This window comes from Malaclemys terrapin, chromosome 18 (assembly GCF_027887155.1).
Source record: "Malaclemys terrapin pileata isolate rMalTer1 chromosome 18, rMalTer1.hap1, whole genome shotgun sequence".
Lineage (NCBI taxonomy): Eukaryota > Metazoa > Chordata > Testudines > Emydidae > Malaclemys > Malaclemys terrapin.
This window is the reverse complement of record NC_071522.1, coordinates 628,298-649,848: the sequence shown is the minus strand read 5'-3', so window position 1 is coordinate 649,848 and position 21,551 is coordinate 628,298. Positions and strand designations below refer to the sequence as shown.

At 45.2% G+C, this 21,551-nt stretch overlaps 1 protein-coding gene across 1 annotated transcript in view; it reads left to right on the top strand.

Moving 5' to 3' along the window:
• The window catches only part of SLC43A2 (solute carrier family 43 member 2), a 47,302-nt gene that overhangs the window by 13,257 nt on the left and 12,494 nt on the right, over window positions 1-21,551 (top strand). The window contains exons 3-9 of the mRNA XM_054008174.1: window positions 1,034-1,238; window positions 2,544-2,599; window positions 3,663-3,739; window positions 13,572-13,664; window positions 15,884-16,017; window positions 16,564-16,763; window positions 17,346-17,492. Of these exons, the coding sequence (XP_053864149.1) occupies window positions 1,034-1,238; window positions 2,544-2,599; window positions 3,663-3,739; window positions 13,572-13,664; window positions 15,884-16,017; window positions 16,564-16,763; window positions 17,346-17,492 (912 nt within the window). The remainder of the gene's footprint in view (window positions 1-1,033; window positions 1,239-2,543; window positions 2,600-3,662; window positions 3,740-13,571; window positions 13,665-15,883; window positions 16,018-16,563; window positions 16,764-17,345; window positions 17,493-21,551) is intronic.

Here is a 21,551-nt window from a genome sequence, read left to right as displayed (position 1 = left end):
TGTAAGATAAATAACAAACTTCATTCTATTTCTATAGGGGAGTTTGCAGCTGGCATTCTTCACCTGAAGGCAAAAAAAAAAAAAAAAAAAAAATCAAGAAAGAAATACGATCAATGTTTTGGACAATACAATTTGGGAGTTAAGAGAATTGAAATTTTAAAGTCTGGGGAAAGGAGAACTATCTACAGGTATATAGAGAACCCAGATGAGCCATCCTTCCCTGTCATCCAGGGAGCTTGGAAGGTTCATAACTAGAAGAACAATTGGGGCAATGGAATAAGTGGTCTTGGAGGCTGTTAAATCACCATCTTGGCGAGTCAGGCCTAAAACTAGAGATTCATCTATTGGGACTAGGCGCTGTTCTTAAACTGCTCCTATCACAGTGCAGGGAGTTGAGGTGACATAGCTCATCTGAATGTCAGGCTTTCAAATGATTGTTCTAGACCAGGGGTAGGCAACCTATGGCACTCATGCCGAAGGCGGCACGTGAGCTGATTTTCAGTGGCACTCACACTGCCCTGGTCCTGGCCAGCGGTCCGGGGGGCTCTGCATTTTAATTTAATTTTTAAATAAAGCTTCTTAACCATTTAAAAAACCTTATTTACTTTACATAAAATAATAGTTTAGTTATATTATAGATTCCTAGAAAGAGACCTTCTAAAAATGTTAAAATGTATTACTGGCACGCGAAACCTTAAATTAGATGGAATAAATGAAGACTCGGCACACCACTTCTGAAAGGTTGCCGACCCCTGTTCTAGACTGAGGGCTTGTCTACACAGTGACTAGAACAGAAATAATTGTATGGGTTGTAATTCACACCTCTGGTAATCTTGGTGCAAATCTGTGTGTGCACACCTTTTATTCTGGATTAAGATTGGTAAATTGTCTGTGTATCTAGGTAATTGTGATCTGTGCCTTTTGTTGCAACAGCCTGTGTGCAGGGCTGTTCTACCTGCCCCTCTTTTTGTAACTGGGTTTAATGTGGTGTCTTCCTCACTACACTATAATGTTTCTCTTTTATCCCATATAGAGAATTTTACCACCAGCTTCGCGCATGGCAACAGGACAGAGCAGGAGGCTGTGATTCGGATCAATGGGTGGCACATCTGCCCGGAGCAGGATGAAATGCTGAACCTGGCTTTTACCGTTGGATCCTTCTTGCTGAGTGCAATCACTCTGCCTCTTGGGATTGTCATGGACAAATATGGCCCTCGCAAACTGCGTCTGCTTGGCAGGTTGGTGTCATGAAGCCTACCAACTGTTTCAAAACTAGAAGTTAATGTTGAGTCAGAGGTTATGCTTAGTCCTCAGTTCAATAGTTTATGGCAAGCAGCTCATTCTACTCAGGTTCTCGTTTCATGCCTATCATCAGGGGATCTCATCTCCATGGTATCTGACCACTATTGTTGTCTTTGTAAAATGGATACCCGGGGGGGAAAAGCCTGTCTGCTGTTGGACTGGACTGGAAATCTCCCAGAGCTCCATCAGCCATGAACAGGGTAGGGTTGAGGCTGACAGGTGAACTCATTTAAATCTCCCTACAAGGAGAAGGGGATGGGACTTGCATCCATGTTCCTAGAGTCTCTGACTTCTGAATTCCCTGGGAAACAAGGTTCTGGGGGGAGAGCAGAACTATTCCACTGTGTCAGTAGGGATGGGAGTCAAGCTGATACTAAGTCAATGCCCCACCATGGTGCTAGTGGCACAGTACTGCTGAAGGTGCTATATTACACAAGAAAACAAGGTCTGTCTTGCTTGTGGTTACTAAATTATCCCATCCCACATGACTTGCAAGAACTGGATGTTACCCCATTTACTCCAGAGTTAATTGCGTATTGCCTGTCTAAAGCTTCCCTTGTGCTTTCAAGTGGCAAAGGAATATATGCATCACTTCCTGTCTCAAATTACCACGTGGAGTTGGTATTAACAGCTGCTGTGATAGAATGCAGGGGAGAAGTGGTTTATTGGGTAACTGGGTTCCAGACTGTCTAGATCTGTAAATATTCTAACTATGTGAATTGCACCTGGAACTGAGCCAGTACCATGTGCTAAGCACTGAGGGCAGGTATTTGTGCTCATTGACCTGCCTCACTTGGGAGGTGGGCAGGTGAAGGCTCTGAATGCTCTTCATACAAACTGCTGCTTTACAGTAAACCAGCCTAGAGGTGACTGACGTCTGGATAGATGTGAGTAGGGCCATGTCATAGGGGAAGGTGGTTGCAGTCTCCTTGTCTTATGCAGATGATGGGACACTGACACTGCCTGAAAATTCAGAACCTGTTACGACCTCCAGTTTGAGTTTTGCATTGGGAAGGGTTGACTCTTCAATACCCATGGAAGGTGCATGTAGAACTTTCACCTATTACTCTAGATTTTTTGTCTCCAAACCATCGGCATCCCTTCCATCTTATCCAGATTCTGCTTCAGCCAATTAACTCTCAAAGTCTCCGCCTTAGCCAGGCACTGAGACTGCGGAGACAGTGTAACTTATCTATAGTAGGCTTTCTTACATGTGGTTAAAGGCTTCAATTCTGTTTCAGTGCCTGCTTTGCTGTGTCCTGTGTGATGATTGCATATGGAGCTAGTAACCCAAATTGTAAGTACTGAGCTCTGTGGACTCTATTGAAAGGGCCTTGGGGTTGTTATACTTTTTGAAAGGTTCAGCTAGTAACTGGGGGCTGTAGTGTGCAGAGAACACTAAAATAAGGGCACATACTCTGATTATAGTGTCCTCAGCGAGCTAAAGAGATCACCCCCAAGAAGTACAGCACAAACTTTGCTTATTGCCACTGGGAGGGTGCAGGGGCTCAAAGGCAGGCCCAGCTCCTCTTGCAAGCACTGATGGGAATGCAGCCAGGGTCCCATACTGCAAGAATCCTGTGAGCAAAAAGTTAAAAAAAACTGCCACCTGCTTTGTATCACGTATAAAGTATAATAATCTTGCACTGCAGACCAGGTCTGCCAGTGACAAGTGAGATACAGAGCCCCATGGTGTGTTGAGGGGCATTAAGCTTGGTCTCCAGAGGGAAGATTTTGGGTGTGCTGCTTGTACAGTCCCTTGCTTAGCAGTATCAACGGTGGCTTTGAGGCAGCTGTCTCTTTCCCAGCTTCACTCTTTTGCCAGAGTAAAGGTGCCTCAGCAGTGGTGAGCTCACAGTGAGAAATTTTAAGAAAAAAAAGTTGAAAGGTTCCTCCAGAATTAAGAGGTGGGCAGTAACCAATGCTGACTGTTCAGGGCTTCCCCAGCCCCAGGATAAATATAGCCGTATCCTCTAGCTGAGATAGTGAGGTGGTCCCTGGAGCCCAGTTCTAAAAAGTAAATTTTTCTTTTGAGACCAATGCTGACCAATGAGATAGTTCAGAGGGGCGGGAGGAGAAGAGACCTTGGACTCCCACACATCCCAGAGAAAAAACTAGTGTCCATGGCTCTACAAACTGATGCCCACACTGAATTCTGATTCTCCTAGTACCTGAACGTCTTTCCCTGTGACCTTGGCTTAGAATGAACAGTGTGGAGCTAGAATGAGCCAGTTTGGAAGGAATCTTTCATTCTGTGCAGGGCATTGGCTCAGTCCTTGCCAAAATTCTACTTGTTGGAACCAGGATTTTTGGGGACACTGTGATTCCATCCAGTAAATGCTCTTGTTTTTCCACTGCAGCACTGTCAGTGCTGATCTTCATCTCACTGTCTCTGAATGGCTTTGGTGGAATGTGCATGACCTTTACCTCACTTACGGTAAGTGAAGAGAGTTATTACGTGAGCAATTGTGAATCTGCCCTCCCTTCATTTATCCTCTTTGGCCTCCACCCCACAACTCTTTGCAAGGCCCCATATATAGGGAATAGGGAGATCTTATTTCCCCCTTATCTAGCTCAGTGATTCTCAAACTTTTGTATTGGTGACCGCTTTCACACAGAGAGCCCCCCCACCCTTATAAATTAAAAACACATTTAAGCTGGAGGCAAAACGGGGTTTGGAGGTGAAGGGTAACCACTTGTGACCCCCATGTAATAACCTTACAACCCCCTGAGGGGTCACGACCCCAGTTTGAGAACCCCTGATATAGCTGGTGAGCTGAACTGGCAGGAAGGTGCCAAATGGATCCTTCGTTTGCTGAGTTGAACAGATTCATGCTCACCTGTATTTTTGATACGAATGGGGTAGTTGGCCTATGATTCTTCTATTTGAAAAGCTTGATATTGGATGGTTAGCCCAGGGCTCACCTGTCCCTTACCAGTGGGGATAGTTGGTGAGAGGGAAGCGAAGGCTCTTTTCCGTACTTTGAGCCAGATTCTGCATTCACTTACACATGTGCAATGCAGCTGACTGAAGCAGAGCCCACATGTAATGCATTGAATTTAGCTCTAGCTTACTCTTAGGAGAAAGTGGAGGGGCACAAGGCTCTTGAAAGCTGAAGGATGTAGTGAAATCTTGGGCAGGAAGGTGGGGAAGTACTGTTCTTTTGTAAATGGCAGATACTACTGTTTGTAGTGCTGCATTGACCACCAACAAGCAATTAACAGCATAGGCTGTTCTGAGGTGGGGGACAAGTACTGGTACAAACCAGTTCCTTTTGAGCATGGCTGGGTGACTTTTTTTTCTCCTTAGATAGGGAAGGAGAGTTCCTTGGCACAACGGGCTTTGCCCTTTTATATGGATGAGAATTACTCCAAGGTGCTGACAGACTTTTTCTTGGAAGTGCTGAGCTGTTCAAATGTGCCCAGCCCAGCTCCATCTGTGCAGCGTACTTATGTCTGTTTACTCAGTCCATTGACTGGAGCACAAACATCGACCAGTGACTAAGTCTGCTGCCTCTCTGCATTTTGGGGCTCTTGTTGCTTAGAGATGGGAGCAGATGCAGCAGAATTGATTTTTTCACCTCATTACTCTTACCCTTGTTCGTGTGGCTGGAACTAGGTGTTCCGAGTTGAACATCTCTCAGAAAGCAGCTTGCTAAGCCGTTGTATCACCTGTTCGGATCCAGCTCACTTTCGCCTTGTTTCTAAATTTCTCTCTAATCTGTGGGTTACACACAGGCGAGTTCCTGTGAATTGTCATGGGCAGAGGCTGAATTTGGAGGCTGTTGTATGTATTGTAATGTCAGAATTGTGGCAGCTGCTTTAGATAGCAAGTAAAGTTAGAGTCCAAAAGTTTAAAAAAATGTGTATAAAGCCAGGCTTCTAAATTATCTGAAAACCTTGCCTGTGGCCCTGGACCCAACGAGTGTGCAGGGTAAATGGAGTATGACACAGGCAGAACATAAGGAGACAAACAGCTAGGAGGGGCCCATGAATAAGCCTGTGAGGCTACTAAGGTGACTCATATCATGTTAGTGTCAAGGGTGGTGGCTTTCTAACTTTGTGTTTATCTGGGTCGCTATTGGAGAGATTGTAGGATCTGAAGGAGGAGATGGAGGTCGCATACTATATGGGAGAGGCTGTGTGTGGAGAAGGCAGAGCCCCCGTATGCAGGCATCTTTAACTGTGTCTTTCCTGACGTTCTGTCTGACTAGCAATGAAAATTCCACACATGGTCCCTCTTATACTGAAATAATGTAACTGGGTGAGGCCTGGGGAGAACTGCAGGAGCTGTGCTCCTCTCTGGCAGCTGAGCTCAGACTTATTGCAGTGCACTTCGGTAATAATAAACCGAGCTGCCACACAGGTAGGCTGACAGCAGGTCTCCCTTATGCACTCCTCTGCTTCTTTCAAGTTCCTCCCCACATGGCCAAATTCAAAGTACTCTTAGAGGGTGCATGAGAGTGGTCTGCAGCTCTGAGTCTTATCTAGAGCAGAATCCACTTTCACTCGTAAGTGGGGCTAGGTCTGTGATGCAATGTCAGAGCACTGGGGAATGCTATAGGCGCTTAGATATGAATGTCATGGTTGCAAGTGGATGTGCTCTGAGACTTATGAATTGCAGGTAATAGGATACTTTTCTGCTTGGTGTTGCCACTCTACAATACAGCAAGTGAGCATTTCATGTGTCTAAAGCTTTTCATAGAAAGAGAAATACAGCAGCCTATTAATACCTTCATCACTGCAAATGAGAACAGAAGCAATAAGGAATCTGGTCTTCAGAGGTGAAGGTAAAGCCTCATAAGAATAAAGATTAGAATCTGAAACAGTTCTAAAAGTAACTGTTAGTAAACCTGTGTGATTGCCAGTACCCGTCTGGACTGAGCTTGCACCCAGAGTTGTGACTTGGGCAGTGGTCTTCAGAGTTCTTTTGTATGACAGTTTATCTCAGCAGGAGACCCATGTTGTGGCCACAGGTCCAGCGTTTCAAAACTTGTCTCTAACTTTGCACCAGTGTCTTTATGCCCCCAAACTTGCATTTCCATGCATAGCTCGGGGAGTTAGACATCAGGCTGATTTGCCTGCATAAATTCTTTTTTGGGCATGTAATAGTTACGCATGAGCATTAATGCTGTGCATATAGGTATTGCAGGTACCAGGGGATGCCTCCTGCTCTGGGGCAGTGTGGATGTTACATACACAGTGTAGATACTTTACATAATGAGAAGGGAATTTAGAGGTGAGCCGGAAACAATGAGACTGAAATGAGCTTTAGGTAAGGAGACCTGAAGAACTTGACATTCATTGCCCGAAGTCCAGATGCTGCTGCACTAATGTCTCCAGTCCTAATAAATTTAATGTGGTATGAGGAGCCCATTCTGGCTGGTATAGGCACTAACTGCTGAGTGTGCAGATGTTTGTGTATGTAAGTCCTGAGGAAAAAAACAGTGACTTCACCTCCTCCTCCAATTGCAATGACGTGTAGTGCTGCTTTGGTTGGGAGTGCAAATTCTAGGGGCCTCACCCTCTGCTGCGAGCGCTAATTCTGTGCAGCCAGAGTTCTGGTGAAGGTTGCTACTTTATTTTTATAACTTAAAAAGGCAGTGGATGGAAACTTGGCAAGATGAGGTTTTTATTCAGACTCTAGCTGCTCAAAGGAGTGGATCCTTTGTGGCTGATGCTGATGAGGTTTCCAACCCTTACAAGATGGGTCACAGGTATTGAGCTATGAGTTGCTTGTTTGCTCGGGTTGTGGCTCCACCCTTATCGACTCCAGCCAATGGGTGGAACCCCACCTGGGTGCATAAAGATACTATCTGTCCTCAAATGTGTGTGGGTCAGGCACCCTCCTTGCTACCCTTAGTCCTGGAGAAGTGAGTTGGTCCTACCTGTCAGCTGTGGTAGAGGGTGAAGCTTGTCCATGATGCTTGAGGAAGGATGGTGCATATGAACAGCTGTGTCAGGGCAAAGGGGGATAAGATGGGGGACCCTGTGTATGAAATTTGTCTCCTAATTCTGAAGCCTTCTTTGTTACAAAGCCTTGGGATGTAATACACAAAGGGCAGCTGGATAGTGCCTGATAAGCTAATGTCCGAGCCTGCTCAATCCCTGTTTCCTGGATGTCCTGAGCTGCAGGACTGACAGGTTGGGGCGGAGAGCGGGAGGGCAGCAATGGCTGGTGATGGTGTCCTCAGTTCTGGGAAGGTGGTCAGACAGACTCTGCCTGTTCCAGTGCAATGCAGAGATCTCCAGCGAGCGACTGGGACTTAGCCATCGTAAGCAGGCATTTGTAAATGGACACAGAGCAATCTGTGCTGGTGGCTGACCAGACCACATACAGGAACCTAAGAGCACAGGGAGCTCCAGCCCAAGTACTCTGCCCAGAGAGATAAACATATGTGATAAATTACCATAGAGGGTCTTTTCTAGATTCTAGCAGGGAGCATCAAGAAGAAAAATAGCTGCATTTTAAAATGAGACTAGGATAGAAAACAAGCTTGTGCCTCTTGCTGCTGTTCTGTCATGGGGAAGGGCAGCCTTGTAGTGTGTCTTTATTACTAAGCAGTATTCAGAATATCAAGTTGTTGGGGTTTTTTTCTGGAGAAGTGGAACTGGAACTTCCCCTGGCCTTGATGAAATGATACTTTCATAGTGAACATTTCCCATGGGCTTGGAAGGAGTTCAAATTAAATAGCTATTAACAGAAAACCAAGTTTAGACATTGACTAAAATGCCTTTTCCCAGATGCTCAGATTTCAGTCTCTTGGGATTTCTCACTAATTCTCTCCAGTCGTCCCAGCAAAAACCAGGAAGTCAGAGCTTTTATTTCTAATTTAAAAAAATAAATAAATAAAAGAAAAAAATTACCCTAAAACCCAAGCATACACAACCCTGTCCTGCCACATTCCTATACTATGAGGATGCAAGAAGACCCAAACATGCTTTTCTTTCTTTTTATTTGTAGCTCATCTTTACATGGAGAAGTCTCAGTATTGCAACCCCAAGCATTCAAAACATGTCAGCCTTTAATCATAAGGTCACATATACAGAATAGGGACTACATCTTGAAAAGTGGTTACTCTTAAAGGGACATAGAGGTCATGGTGGCAACTGGCTGAATATGGGCTCTCAGTGCTAAGAGGCACAATCGTTGGTTGCTTAAGCAGAGGAGTGTAGTATAGGAGTAGGTAGGTGGCTTTTGCCACTGCATACAGCATCAGTGAGACCGTGACTGGAATACTGTGCCCAGTTTGGGTATCCACACATCAGGATTAGAAAGGGTTTAGAAATGAGGTACAAGAATGATTCTGGATCTGGAAACTCTCTTGTATGATGGGAGAAGCTCAACATATTTAGCTTATCCAAGAGAAGGTAAAGAGGTGACATGATCGCTGTCATTCGTATCTATGTGAGGAAAGTATTTCTGATAGTGGAGGGTCCTTCAATCTTGCAGAAAATGCATAACAAAATCCAGTGGCTGGAAGCTGAGACGCTGCACAAATCCAGATTAGAAATCAGGTGCGAAATGTTAATGGTGAGGGTGATTTACTTTGCAATGTGGTGGATTCTCTGTCACTTGGAATCTTTAAATCAAGATTGGTTTCAGAGTAACAGCCGTGTTAGTCTGTATCCGCAAAAAGAACAGGAGTACTTGTGGCACCTTAGAGACTAACAAATTTATTAGAGCATAAGCTTTCGTGGACTACAGCCCACTTCTTCGGATGCATATGCATATGCATCCGAAGAAGTGGGCTGTAGTCCACGAAAGCTTATGCTCTAATAAATTTGTTAGTCTCTAAGGTGCCACAAGTACTCCTGTTCTTTTTTTTAAATCAAGATTCTTTCTTTCTAAGATGTGCTGTAACTCAGCCAGAATTTAGGGCTTGATGCAGAAAGTGCTGGATGAAATTCTCTGGCCTGTTATGCAGGAGATCAGACTAGATGAAACTGTCCCTTATAGCCTTGAAAATATGTGAAAAATAATAAAATTTTGGGTCTGTCTGCCTTTTTATGGTTCACTTTTTCAAGTCTCTTCTGCAACCATGAGAGCTAGAAAATAATTTTATTTCTTTTAAATAATGAAAGCTCCTGATTGTGTAACTGCCTGTTCCTAGTAGCTGGAGCTTTAAGAAAAACACCTAACATCAAGAGTTGGCAACACTGATGGGGAAACAGGATATGGAAGGAGGATAGCACAAGTGCCCTTTTCCTGGTCTATTTTGAAGGTTTTCCTTCTAGGATCAGTTCTTCCTTCCCCTCCCCAGTCCCCCTCTTCTCGTCCCCTCCCCCCAAATCTCAGGTTCAGATAATCAGGTGGTCAGGGCCAACAGTTGGGGCCAGGTTTTCTAGAGAGTTCGTCCAAATATGCTGAACTCTTTTGAAAATCAGCTGTTTATTTTAGTATCTAAATGGGAGCGGTGTTCTTTGGAAAGTGAGCCTTTCTCAAAATTCTGCCCTAATGCGGAGAGGAGCACAGGTCCTGCCTTCCCTCCTTGCCATAAAAAGACTTGGATGTGATGGCAAAGGCTATTTTTTTTGCATCTTCAGGCACATTACTAAAAATTGCCACCAACCACTATGGCTGAAGTGTCACCTAGGCTTGAGTCTTGCTTCTACGCTGTGTGAAAAAGGCTCTTTGTGTGATCTCTGTGGCTTTGAAAGAAAACCAAGCCATGAAGCAGCTGTGTTTGTGGAGTACTTGCCCTGCTCCAAGCCCTTCCCCCAGCAGCTGTTGTAATTCTGTAGGCTTATTTAGGTTTAGGGTATTACTGAGTTTAAATAAACAGAAGCTGAATTCCCTGGCTGGTGACAAAGACCAGCTTCTTTCTAGAGTAAGACAGAGAGGTTACAGTGTGACAAGTGTTGTGTTGTGGTGCAGATTTAGGCCACCACACCCAGAGTTGGAATTTCATGCCAGGGAAGAGATTGCTTTATGTTTCCAATGCACACCTCCCTAAGACAGCTGTTCTGGATGCAGGTATCTGGGTGTCTGCATGTCCTACTGTAGAACATTGCAGCATACCCTGCTGCCGCCAAGTTGTTTTCTCAGGGCTCCCCAAAGTAGAGGAAGGCTAGCCACACTACAAGTGCTACATGGCGCAGCTGCAGCACGTCTGGTGAAGATGCTCTTTGCCAGTGGTCACCAACCCATAGATCGCGATCGACTGGTCAATCCTGGAGCCTCTGACAGTCAATCGCAATCTCTGGTCACTAAAGTCTGGCGGTGCAGCAGGGCTAAGGCAGGCTCCCTGCCTGCCCTGGCCTCACACTGCTCCCAGAAGCGGCCAGCATGCCCCTGGGGGGCGGTAGGAGTCTCCATGCACTGCTCCTGCCTGCAAGCACCGTCCCTACAGCTCGCGTTGGCTGGGAACAGGGAACAGCGGTCAATGGGGTCTTTAGGGGCAGTGCTGCCAGGGGCCATAGGGACGTGCTGGCTGCTTCTGGGAGCAATGGGGCCAGGGCAGGCAGGGAGCCTGCCTTCGCTCCGCTGCACCAGCAACCGGTAGCTGCTCGAGGTAAGTGCTGCCTGGTGGGATCCCAGAGCCTGCACCCCTCCCACACCCCAACCCCCAGCCCTGAGCCCCCTCCTGTACCCCAAACCTCCAGCCCTGAGCCCTCTCCCAGAGCCAACACCCCATACCCCTTCCTGCACCCCAACCCCCTGCCCCTGGCTCCACCTAGAACTCCCTCCCACACTCCGAACCCCTCGGCCTCAGCCCAGAGCCTGCACCCCCCTCCCGAACCCCAACCCCCTGCTCCAGCCCGGTGAAAGTGAGGGTAGGGGAGAGCGAGAGACGGAGGGTGGGGGGATAGAGTGAGCAGGGCGGGGCCTTGGGGAAGGGGTGGGGTAGATCCTGGGTTGCACTTAAATTAAAAGTGATCTTGTGCGTAAAAAGGTGGGAGATTACTGCTCTATGCTGACGGGAGAGAGCTCTTCCATCAACATAATAAATCCACCTCCATGAGAGGTGGTAGCTTCTCCCACCGACATAGCTCTGTTCACACAGGTGCTTAGGTCGGTGTAATTTACGTCGCTCAGGGAAATGGCTTATTCACTGAGCAACGTAAGCTATACCAAAGTAAGTGATAATATAGGCCTGGCCTAAATCTCTAAATATCATAACTGCTGCTCCTGCTCTGGGATGATTCAAAGACCTGAGATGCATTCCATACGAAAGTTTGTAATGAGAAATAACCATGACAAATAACTGAGCCAGATGAAACTTCCAGAGCGTTCCTGACTGAGAAACACTTACAGGAGTACTTCAGAATGTAAACAGGCAGGAGATCCTGCCTTGGCACAGACTGGCATGCCTGCTTTATTACTGGGAAAAATTGATTTGTTTTCCTATTGTAGCACGTGTATGTGAGAGACTGAATCTGAAGAGACCAGCTAATTTTTCCCAGCTCAGCAAGGTCCATAAACAGCAAATAAAATAATAATATTGCTTTATTTATCAGTCTTAGATGTGGACAACTGTATGTGTCTGTGGGTGTCAGCTAAGGCCTCTGTTTAACATGTTAATGATGCCATTTTAATCTCTGAACTCATTTTGAGATGAAAATTGGAAAAGCCGCTCTACTTGGTGCAGAAGTTCTGCCTGTTTATAAGCTGCAGGAAAGAACCAATTTTAGAGACTTCCCAGCACCCCTCTGATTTGAGTGATTCTTTTTTTGAATCCAAGCTCACAGGTTATTAGTAATGGGGACTCCTCCCTTTCTGGCTATTTAAAATATTGGTGGTGTTTCTTCTCCATGGCTCTTTTAGAGAAGATATTTTTTTCTTCTGTCCCAATTTACACTCTTCCCGCTACTCCTGGAGTGGGACACATTTTGTGAAGTAGATTCAAAAAAAGTAAATTGTATCTGGAGACTTGTCCTGCCCAGTTGTGTGCTAAGATGATGAGCTTTGTCCCAGCTGCTATTTGCGGTATGTTAATAACATGGAAGAGGACCTGTAGCAATGTATGAATTTGCAGGAACCATCAAAGAGGGAGATTGGGGCCTGGTTAGAAATGGGAGCTTGGGCTTCAGTGCAACTTGCTGAAGAAAATAGGTCTGAAAAATTATAAACTGATCATGCCCTTTTACCTGGGTACCTAGGCAACCTAAAAACATTAGAGGACACTGATCCAGGGTAGGATTTGGGATGAGGGTGGGCAGAATCTTAAACCCATCAGCATAAGGTGTTGCAGCAGTTGCATCTGCATTTTCTTTGCTTTTCTGTCATTAAGTGCATTTTTGTTAAGTGGTGATGATTAACAATTTACCATGGATTGTGGTGGGTTCTCCATCACTGGCAATTTTTAACTCAAGATAGCATATCTTTCTAAAAGATATCCTCTAATTCAAACAGGAATTAAGTGAAGTCCTACAGCCTGTGTATACAGGAGATCAGAATAGATGATCAGTGGTCCCTTCTAGCTGTATGATCTATGAACAATTGTGGCATTGTAGAAAGTGCTGGGAATAACTCCCCTAGAGTTTGAGGGACCATGATGCAGGTAGGATGCTGAAGAATGAGAAATAATAGGTAAGTGAGTAGTGGAGATCTGTACCCTGTGGGTTATGTGTTTTAGAGGTTGGGAGCATTATTAATCTCCCTTTTCTAGCTAATAGACAGGACCAAGGTGTATACAATTCAGAGGTGTAGAGAAAGGTGGTGAACACACAGTTTGACATGGAAACTGGTTGGAAAATAGGAGCGTAAAAGAGTGGGCAGAGGGGGAGTTAAGGACAGACACCTTTATGCAGAGGGTAATTAATGTGTGGGGAAGACCTACACCCAAAGGCAGCAAGAAAAGCTGCAGCCCTGGCCATGTTTCTTTTGGTTTACAAGCTAGTTACTGAGGGCTTTTCTACATGGGGAAATTTACTGGTATAACTATAGTGATATACTTATAATTCCCAGTATGGACACTCTTATTCTGGAATTAAAGTGCTTTTTCCAGTTTATGATATACTGGTATAATTATACTGGTAAACGTCCCTGTGTAGGCAAGCCCTGATAGGGGGAACACTAAAGGCAGCAGAGCAGATGGGCACTTTCACAGCCTCATTGCATCCCAGTGTACTGTTGTGGAAAGCCAAATAAATTCTTGAATAATTAACATTTTCTTCCATTTCCTAGATCCAGAGGCAAACATTTTTGGTGCTAGGGACTTCTCAAAGCAACGTTCTTCACTTTCTTCTTCCCATATTACAGTTTCAACAAGTTTGTTTGTTTGTTCTTTCTCCTCCCACTTCCTCCCCCCCCCCCCCCCCTTCAGCTGCCAAACATGTTTGGTGATCTTCGTTCCACGTTCATTGCTCTGATGATTGGCTCCTACGCTTCCTCAGCTGTCACTTTTCCTGGAATCAAGGTGAGGATGTGGAATCCTGAGCTCTGACAAATTTGTCTCAGCAATTCTGATGTTGCTGTCTTAGGACTCCAGGTTGCATGATGGTCATTAGAAAGGATGGTCCAGTGGACAGAGTACTAACCTGGGATACATGAGACCTGCGTTCATTTCCCTGTTGTGCCACAGACTTCCTGTGTGACCTTGGGAAAGTCCTTTTTTTAAATAGGGATAATCGCCCTACCCTGCCTGACAGGAGTGTTGGGAGGATAAATACATTAAAGATTTTGAGGTGCTCAGATACCATGATAATGGAGGCCAGATACTCAGATAGGTCTATAAACTGTCCAGGATGGTTTTTAGAAGTTCTGAGATGGTTTTCAGTGAAAAGTGCACAAGTCATAGGATTATAGTGGTGTTAAAGAAATAAAAACATTTTTTCATCTTTAGTGATATAAGCAATCTCTGGAGTTGAAAAATATAAAATTTAAATTCTGGAATCCATGGGACCGATCGTAATAAAATATCAGCTTTTGATTATTTTCTTGAGGCGGCTGTGCACCTTCAGATAGTGATAAGACTAATTATAGAGTTTTGTGGAGAGCTCTGAAAGGGAAGGAGAGCCAATATATCTGTGCTATTTAATACATAGCTTCATCCGCAGAGGCAAAATTAATATGGTTTTAGCTTATATGAATCCAAGACTCTTATGGGTCTGGACAGTAGGTCAGATCAAGTTATACCAGCCATGCAGCAAAGTTCCTAATGGGTTTCCTAAGAAGATCTAGATGTAACTTCTCCATTGACTGTACAGTAACTCCTTGCTTAACATTGTGGTTATGTTCCTGAAAAATGCTACTTTAAGCAAATCCAATTTTCCCATAAGAATTAATGTAAATGGGGGGTGGGGGGGTTAGGTTCCAGGGAAATTTTTTTCGCCAGACAAAAGACTCTATTTTACAAACACAGTATAAGTTTTAAACAAACAGTTTAATACTGTATACAGCAATGATGATTGTGACGGTGGTGAAGTCAGAGGGTGGGATATTTCCCAGGGGATGCCTTACTGCTAAATGATGAACTAGCATTTGGCTGAGCCCTCAAGGGTTAACACGTTGTTAATGAAGCCTCATATTCTACAAGACAGCACAAATGGAGGGAGGGGAGACAGCATGGCAGACAGAGACACACACGATGTGTTTGAGAGAGATGCGCAATGCCCCTTTAAGTACTCTGACCCCACTTTAAGTATATTGCCTTTTTAAGTAGATCAGCAAGTTGAGATGGTAGCTGCTGCCAGCAAGCTCCCTCGGTCCTGAGCCCTGTCGTGATAGGGTACAGGAGCAGGGGGGAGGGGACACCCTGACATTAGCACCCCTTCTCCTCGCCTCCCCTTCCGCCCCCCCCCCCCCCTGCACAGCAAGCAGGAGGCTCCCAGGAGCAGCTCCAAGGCAGAGGGCAGGAGCACACATGGCAGTGGGGGAGGGACAGCTGAACTGCCCAGCAGTTGCTAGCCTGCTGGGCGGCTGCCACACAGGGAACTTGGGGGAGCTGATGGGGGGTGGGGGTGGGGAAGGGCTGCAGGTCTACCCTGGTTCTAAGCCCCCACCATCTAGCTCCAAAGGGCTGCATTTTCTGCAAGCACTGGACAAAGCAGGCGGCTGCCAAACAATGTTAAAAGGGAGCATTGTGCAACTTTAAACGAGCATGTTCTCTAATTGATCAGCAATGAAACGACCTTAACCAGGATGATTTTAAGCGAGGAGTTACTGTATTGTTTCTGACAGAGCTGGGTTTCAATTTCAGCAGAAGCCCCTTGTTTTCTTGTAACTGATATCTTTATACAAGACGTGTGCATAAATTTGTGCAAAACTTTTGTTGTGCTTACATGATATCACAGAATTCCTTCCTTCATTAGATGTCACCTTTTTTTATAATGGAGATATCCCATCTCCTAGAACTGGAAGGGACCTTGAAAGGTCATCGAGTCCAGCCCACTGCCTTCACTAGCAGGATCAAGTACTGATTTTGCCCCAGATCCCCAAGTGGCCCCCTCAAGGGTTGAACTCACAACCCTGGGTTTAGTAGGCCAATGCTCAAACCACTGAGCTATCCCTCCCTTGCAACCTTGTTTTTAAATGCCACATGATTTCCCCTCCACCTTACTCCCAAATCTACTTCAGCAAACACTAGAGCATAGGATATCTTATGTGCTAATGATATTATTCTGTTGTGAATTCCAGGTTATATATGACTTTGGTGTCTCTTTCATCCTCATTCTGATTGTCTGGGCATCCTGTGCAGGACTAGTTTTCTTCAACTGTTTCTTCAACTGGCCACTGGAGCCATTCCCAGGACCAGAAGACATGGACTACACGTAAGTGTCTCCTTCTGCTCTTAGGAATATAGAAATTGCCAGACTGGATCAGTCATGGGATCCAATCTCTGAGAGAGGCTAGATCAGCTGCTTCAGAGGAAGATACATTTATTCCTAACCTTAAATATTTATGGTTGACTTCTGTCCTAAGTGTGAGGGTTTACAGCCCTTTATAAATGTTTATCCTAGCTAGTGAGACTCTGGATATTCAAGGAGGTTGGTGTGTTCCAGCCTCTAGGACTCCCTACAGCAAACACCCTCCTAGCAGCAACTTCATTTCTCTCCTGAGGCAGTTCCAGCTCTAGCATCTTTGATGTGGCAGTAAGGCCTAGAGAGAGAGAGGTTTCTCTTTGGTATTTGGGTCCCAGGCTCTGTATGGATTTCCAGATGTTGATTTTTAACCTATAGTCAACCAACCTTCCTGCATCCTGTGACTCCAGTATCCTTAGATCAGTCCATGAATATCTCAACTCTGCTTTGCAGCTCACTTTTTTTTTGGTCTCTCTCTCTTTCTCCCCCCCCCCCCCCCCCCTCTTCTGCCCACAGAGTGAAGATCAAGTTCAGCTGGCTAGGATTTGACCACAAAATTACAGGGAAACAGTTTTACAAGCAGGTGACCACAGTGGGACGTCGTCTGAGTGTGGGGAGCTCTATGAAGAACCCCAAGGAGCTGGCAGCTCAAGAGGGAAACAAACTCTGTCTGTCAACAGTGGACCTGGAAGTGAAGTGTCAAGCAGACGATGCAGGTATTGTCTCTAGATTTGTGCATGTGACATTCACCCTAGTGCAAAGGACCAGCACAAGGTCAGTGCACCACTTAACTCCTCAAAATAGGAGCTAAGCAATATTTCAGCCTTGTGCAAGCCCTTACATGTTGTGAATTTAATCCATGTGTGCAACTCATCATTGTCCAGAGAAGTATATATTCAGGCACATATAAACCCCCCCCCCCCAATGCATGCACATACCTTGATGGCATATGTTGCCACCCTGGCAGATGTCTGGGTGCTGGTGAACATTACATAGACAGTACATAATGTATGAACTGCTATAGCTAAAGACTGACATGCTAAATTCTTATACCTACTCGTCGTTGTCCTCCCCACATGAGCCCCCTTTTTTTTTTTTTTTTTTAGGGAGTCCCTTCTGCACAAGTTAGTCACTGGCGCTAAACTCCCCATTGGACTGTCCCTAGAGTATTGTGTTTATGTAATGTAGCCAGTAGAAGACTACTGATCTAAACAATCCAGTCTGTTCTGATGTCATGTCTGTTTAATAACCATTACCAGAGGCTGCCTTCTTTAGAGACTCTCTTGTTTCCTCTGCAGCATCTCCGTCCTTTATGCACAGTGTCTTCAGCCCAATTTTGCTACTCAGTCTCATCACCATGTGCGTCACTCAGCTGCGGCTCATTTTCTACATGGGGGCCATGAACAACATCCTGGGATTCCTTGTGGAGGGAGACCTGGAGACAGGTAGATTAACACCCAGAATTCTCACCTCTTCCCTTGAAACAGGGAAATCATCCTGGCTGTTCACCTACTGGGGATGTTGGTTTCTTATTAGTCACCAGATGCCATTCTGTTTATCTGCCTGTCACCAGCTCAGTGGTCAGAGTGTAACCGACAGCTGCTGTCATGGTCTGATGGGTGGCTGGAACCTGCTAAAAGCGGAGGGGCAACAAGATGTCAAATAACAAGGTGCATGCTCGAATATCAAGTTATTTTCAGCCAAGCGTTTATTAAATATTTTCCATCTTGTGTCCTTAAACAGGGGTTACCAAGTTTGGCAGGTCAGGGAGGGCCATAATAAAAACCTGTTCCACTGGGTATTTTTTATCCTGAGCAAGCACAAAATACAGAGCAGCTGAGTTCAACTGCAGATACATTTTTTTTTTTCTGTGACTCAATCCAAAGCACTGAGGGGAAATGATGTCATGATAGCCTTGTGCATACTGTTGTGTGTCTGGGAGGCTGACTGGCAGCTTCTGTTCTGGGATTTGTTTGTGTCTGATTCAGTGAAGGAAGCCAACAGGAAAGAGTACATTAGTTTAGCGTTTACTTACTGAAAGTACTCTGAATTGCAAAACAAAATATAGCCCAATTTTGTCTTGTGCAGTAAGATCTGGTTTGAACTTGTTAAATCTGGAATTTTGTGAAGCTGATAAATCAAGAGGCACTCTTTCAAAACAATCATGAGGCACTAGGGGAGGAGAGGAGAATAAATGCAAGAAACTCAGAATGCCCCAGCATTCCATGAATTGCTTTGTTTCTTTAGTCCAGTGCTTGACAGACTAGCATTTGGCTCTTTCTCTCTCCTCTGGCTAAAGAAGCAACATAGACGTTAAACACTAAATAGGACAAATCCCAGGGTTGGATGCCTTTCCCAAAATGGGCTCCATGCTTCTCACTCACTTAACATTTCTTCTTTCACTGTTACTCTCCTCCATTTTGCTTGTTTTGCTTGAGGTTAGTTTTGGTTTTATTTTTAGTCCCAACTTTTTTTTTTTTTAACCATGAGTGTTAGTTTGTGTCAATTTCTGATTTATTCTCTTGGTACAACTCTTACTTGGACCCCATAATAGTTTAAGTGAACAGATAAAACTCTAAAATGCTGAGAAATGGGTTGTGTCCCATAAACCTGGTATCTGTTTGTGACACCGTCTGGATTTCTCCTGTGGTGCAGCTGGAACCCAGCATGCTAGTTGCTGTCTTTAGAGTTTCCATAGTATCAGGAAAACAGTAGGTTTGTCTGGGTTGTGTCTGCTTGGCTCAGACAAAGAGCTCTGAGAAGGATGCAGAGGTGTTGAAATGTAGGGCTGACCGGGATTTGGAGAAGTCATCCAGTCCAACCCCCTGCACAGTGGCAAAACCAAGTAAATTTAGACTGTTCCTGACAGGACTTTGTCCAACCTGTTCTTAAAAACTTCCAGTGATGGGGATTCCAGAACCTCCCTTGGAAGTTCCAAAGCTTAACTACCCTTAGGGTATGTCTATATTTACCTCCGGGTCCGGCAGTAAGCAATTGATCTTCCGGGATCGATTTATCGCGTCTTGTCTAGACGCGATAAATCGATCCCGGAACTGTACTCCTGCTCCGCGAGAGGAGTACGCGGAGTCGACAGGGGAGCCTGCCTGCCACGTGTGGACCCGCGGTAAGTTCGAACTAAGATACTTTGACTTCAGCTACGTTATTCACATAGCTGAAGTTGCGTATCTTAGTTCGAAGTGGGGGGTTAGTGTGGACCAGCCCTTAGAGTTAGAAACCTTTTCCTAATAGCTAACCTAAATCTGTCTTGCTGCAGATTAAGCCCATTACTTCCTGTCCTACCTTCCCTGGACATGGAGAAAAATGTATCCGTCCTCTTTATAACAGCCCTTAACAGTTTTCAAATATGTTATCAGGTCGCCCCTCCATCTTATTTTCTCAAGACTCATCAGGCACAATTTTTACAAATCTTCATCGGTCAGTTTTTTCTAAACCTTTTATCATTTGTGTTCCTCTCCTCTGGACTCTATCCAATTTGTTCACATCTTTCCTAAAGTGTGGCACCCAGAATTGGACACAATACTCAGTTGAGACCCCATCAGTGCTGAGTAGAGTGGAACAGTTACCTCCCGTGTCTTGCATACATCCTGTTGATACGCCCAAGAATATTCAATTTGTGATCCACTCTAACCCTTAGATCCTCTTCAGCAGTACTACGCCTAGCTGGTTATTCCCCATTTTGTAATTGTGCATTTGATTTTTTTTTTTTTTTTTCTTCCTAAGTGCAAAGTACTCCACTTATCTTTATTGAATTTCATCTTGTTGAATTCGGACCAATTCTCCAATTTGTCAAGGTCATTTTGAATTCTAACCCTGTCCTCCAAAGTGCTTGCAACTCCTCCCAGGTTGGTGTCATTTGCAGCTGTTATAAGCACATTCTCCACTCCGTTATTCTAAGTGATTGAATGAAAATATTGAATACTACTGGACCCAGGACTGACCTCTGCAGGACTCCCCTAGATATGCCCTCCCAGTTTGACAGTGAACCACTGATAACTACTGTTTCAGTACGGTCTTTCAACCAGTTGTGCACTCACCTTAATTTCATCTAGACCACATTTCCCTAGTTTGTCATGTGGGTTAGGGGAAGGGCTGGACAAATACATTGATTGATTAATTAGTTACCCTTTCCTGCTGCTTTTACATACTGTGGCTTGTTCACAGAAGAGACCCTGTAACTGCGCTCAGCTGCACTGAATAATACAAGGAGAAAGCTGAGTGGCTCAATGGTTGTTCCAAATGTTTTCAGATTCAAGAGGATGCCCTGAACAGGACCGAGTGTAGGGTAGGCAGTGATGGTTAGAGATAGGGGGTAAAATCAGTAAGCTACAGTCTGACACTGATACTTCCTGTAAGTCCTGCTTCCTGCATATATTATGCTGACTCAGACCTGACTGTGAAACCTCCCTGCAGCTGGACAGAGCAGTGGGTTCAAAGCTTCTTATGTTCTAAGAGATGAGAGCAAACATGGGTGCAGTAACCTCCTAAGTGACTAGCATGGTCCTCTTGTCCACTCCTCCCAACACCTGTGGTGTCTGAGGCAGGAAATTTGCCTGTCTGTATTGTAAAGTGCCATATTTTCCATGGTGGTATAGAAGAAGTGATATTAACTGTATTGTGGTAGCACCCCAAAGCTCGTCAAGGGGCTCATTGTGTTGAGTACCGCAAAAGGACAGTGGTGCACATAGTCCCTGCCCTGAGGAGCTCACAGTCTAAGACCACGATGTGTGTGTGTGTGTGTGTGTGTGTGTGTGTGTGACAATTCCCATGTATGTACAATTGTATGCAGCTCTGCCTCTCTCCCCCTCCCTCCCCCCCAAAGGCTTGCCATCATTTGCTGAGCCTTTTCTTCTAGGTATTGAATAGAAGTGGGTTTTGAGGGCTCCCAGTTTTAATGTATTATCCTATCTGGTCCTGCAGTTCTCCAAAGAGAACGGTCTCTCCCTCTCTCCCCTCCCCTAACCAGTCCCCATAGTTGGTCTCTAGATGCCAAGGCTGGAGAGGGTTAGGCGTGATATGGGGGAAATGCTCTTGGCCATGGGGTGAACTTCTTGGCCTCTTATTAAAACCCTTGCTAGATAGCTCAGTCTTTTGGGAGGGTGATACTCTTCCAAACCCTGTCGTCTTAGCTGGATGAGGATGCTGTGGTGTGAAAGTGCCTGTGGCTCCAATAAGGACACATCTGCTAGAGGGCTGGCAGTGTGTGCGCTTGAGACTGGAGCTGCAGATTCCTTACTTTGCTCTAATTATGACAAATGTAGTGACGCCTGGCCCATAGGCAGATACCTGGAGACAGTGTGCCAGGTGCTGACCCCACCTACAAACATTCCTGAGCATGGCGGGGATGAGGGGCAGATGGAGTTCTGCTCTTACTACACCGGGTAGAAGAAGGGTTTAAATTCTCTGCTCAAATGCCTCCAGCATGCCTCATGGGCATTACACATGTTTGTATTTCTTTGTGATGGAGACCTGTAGGGAGGCGGGTA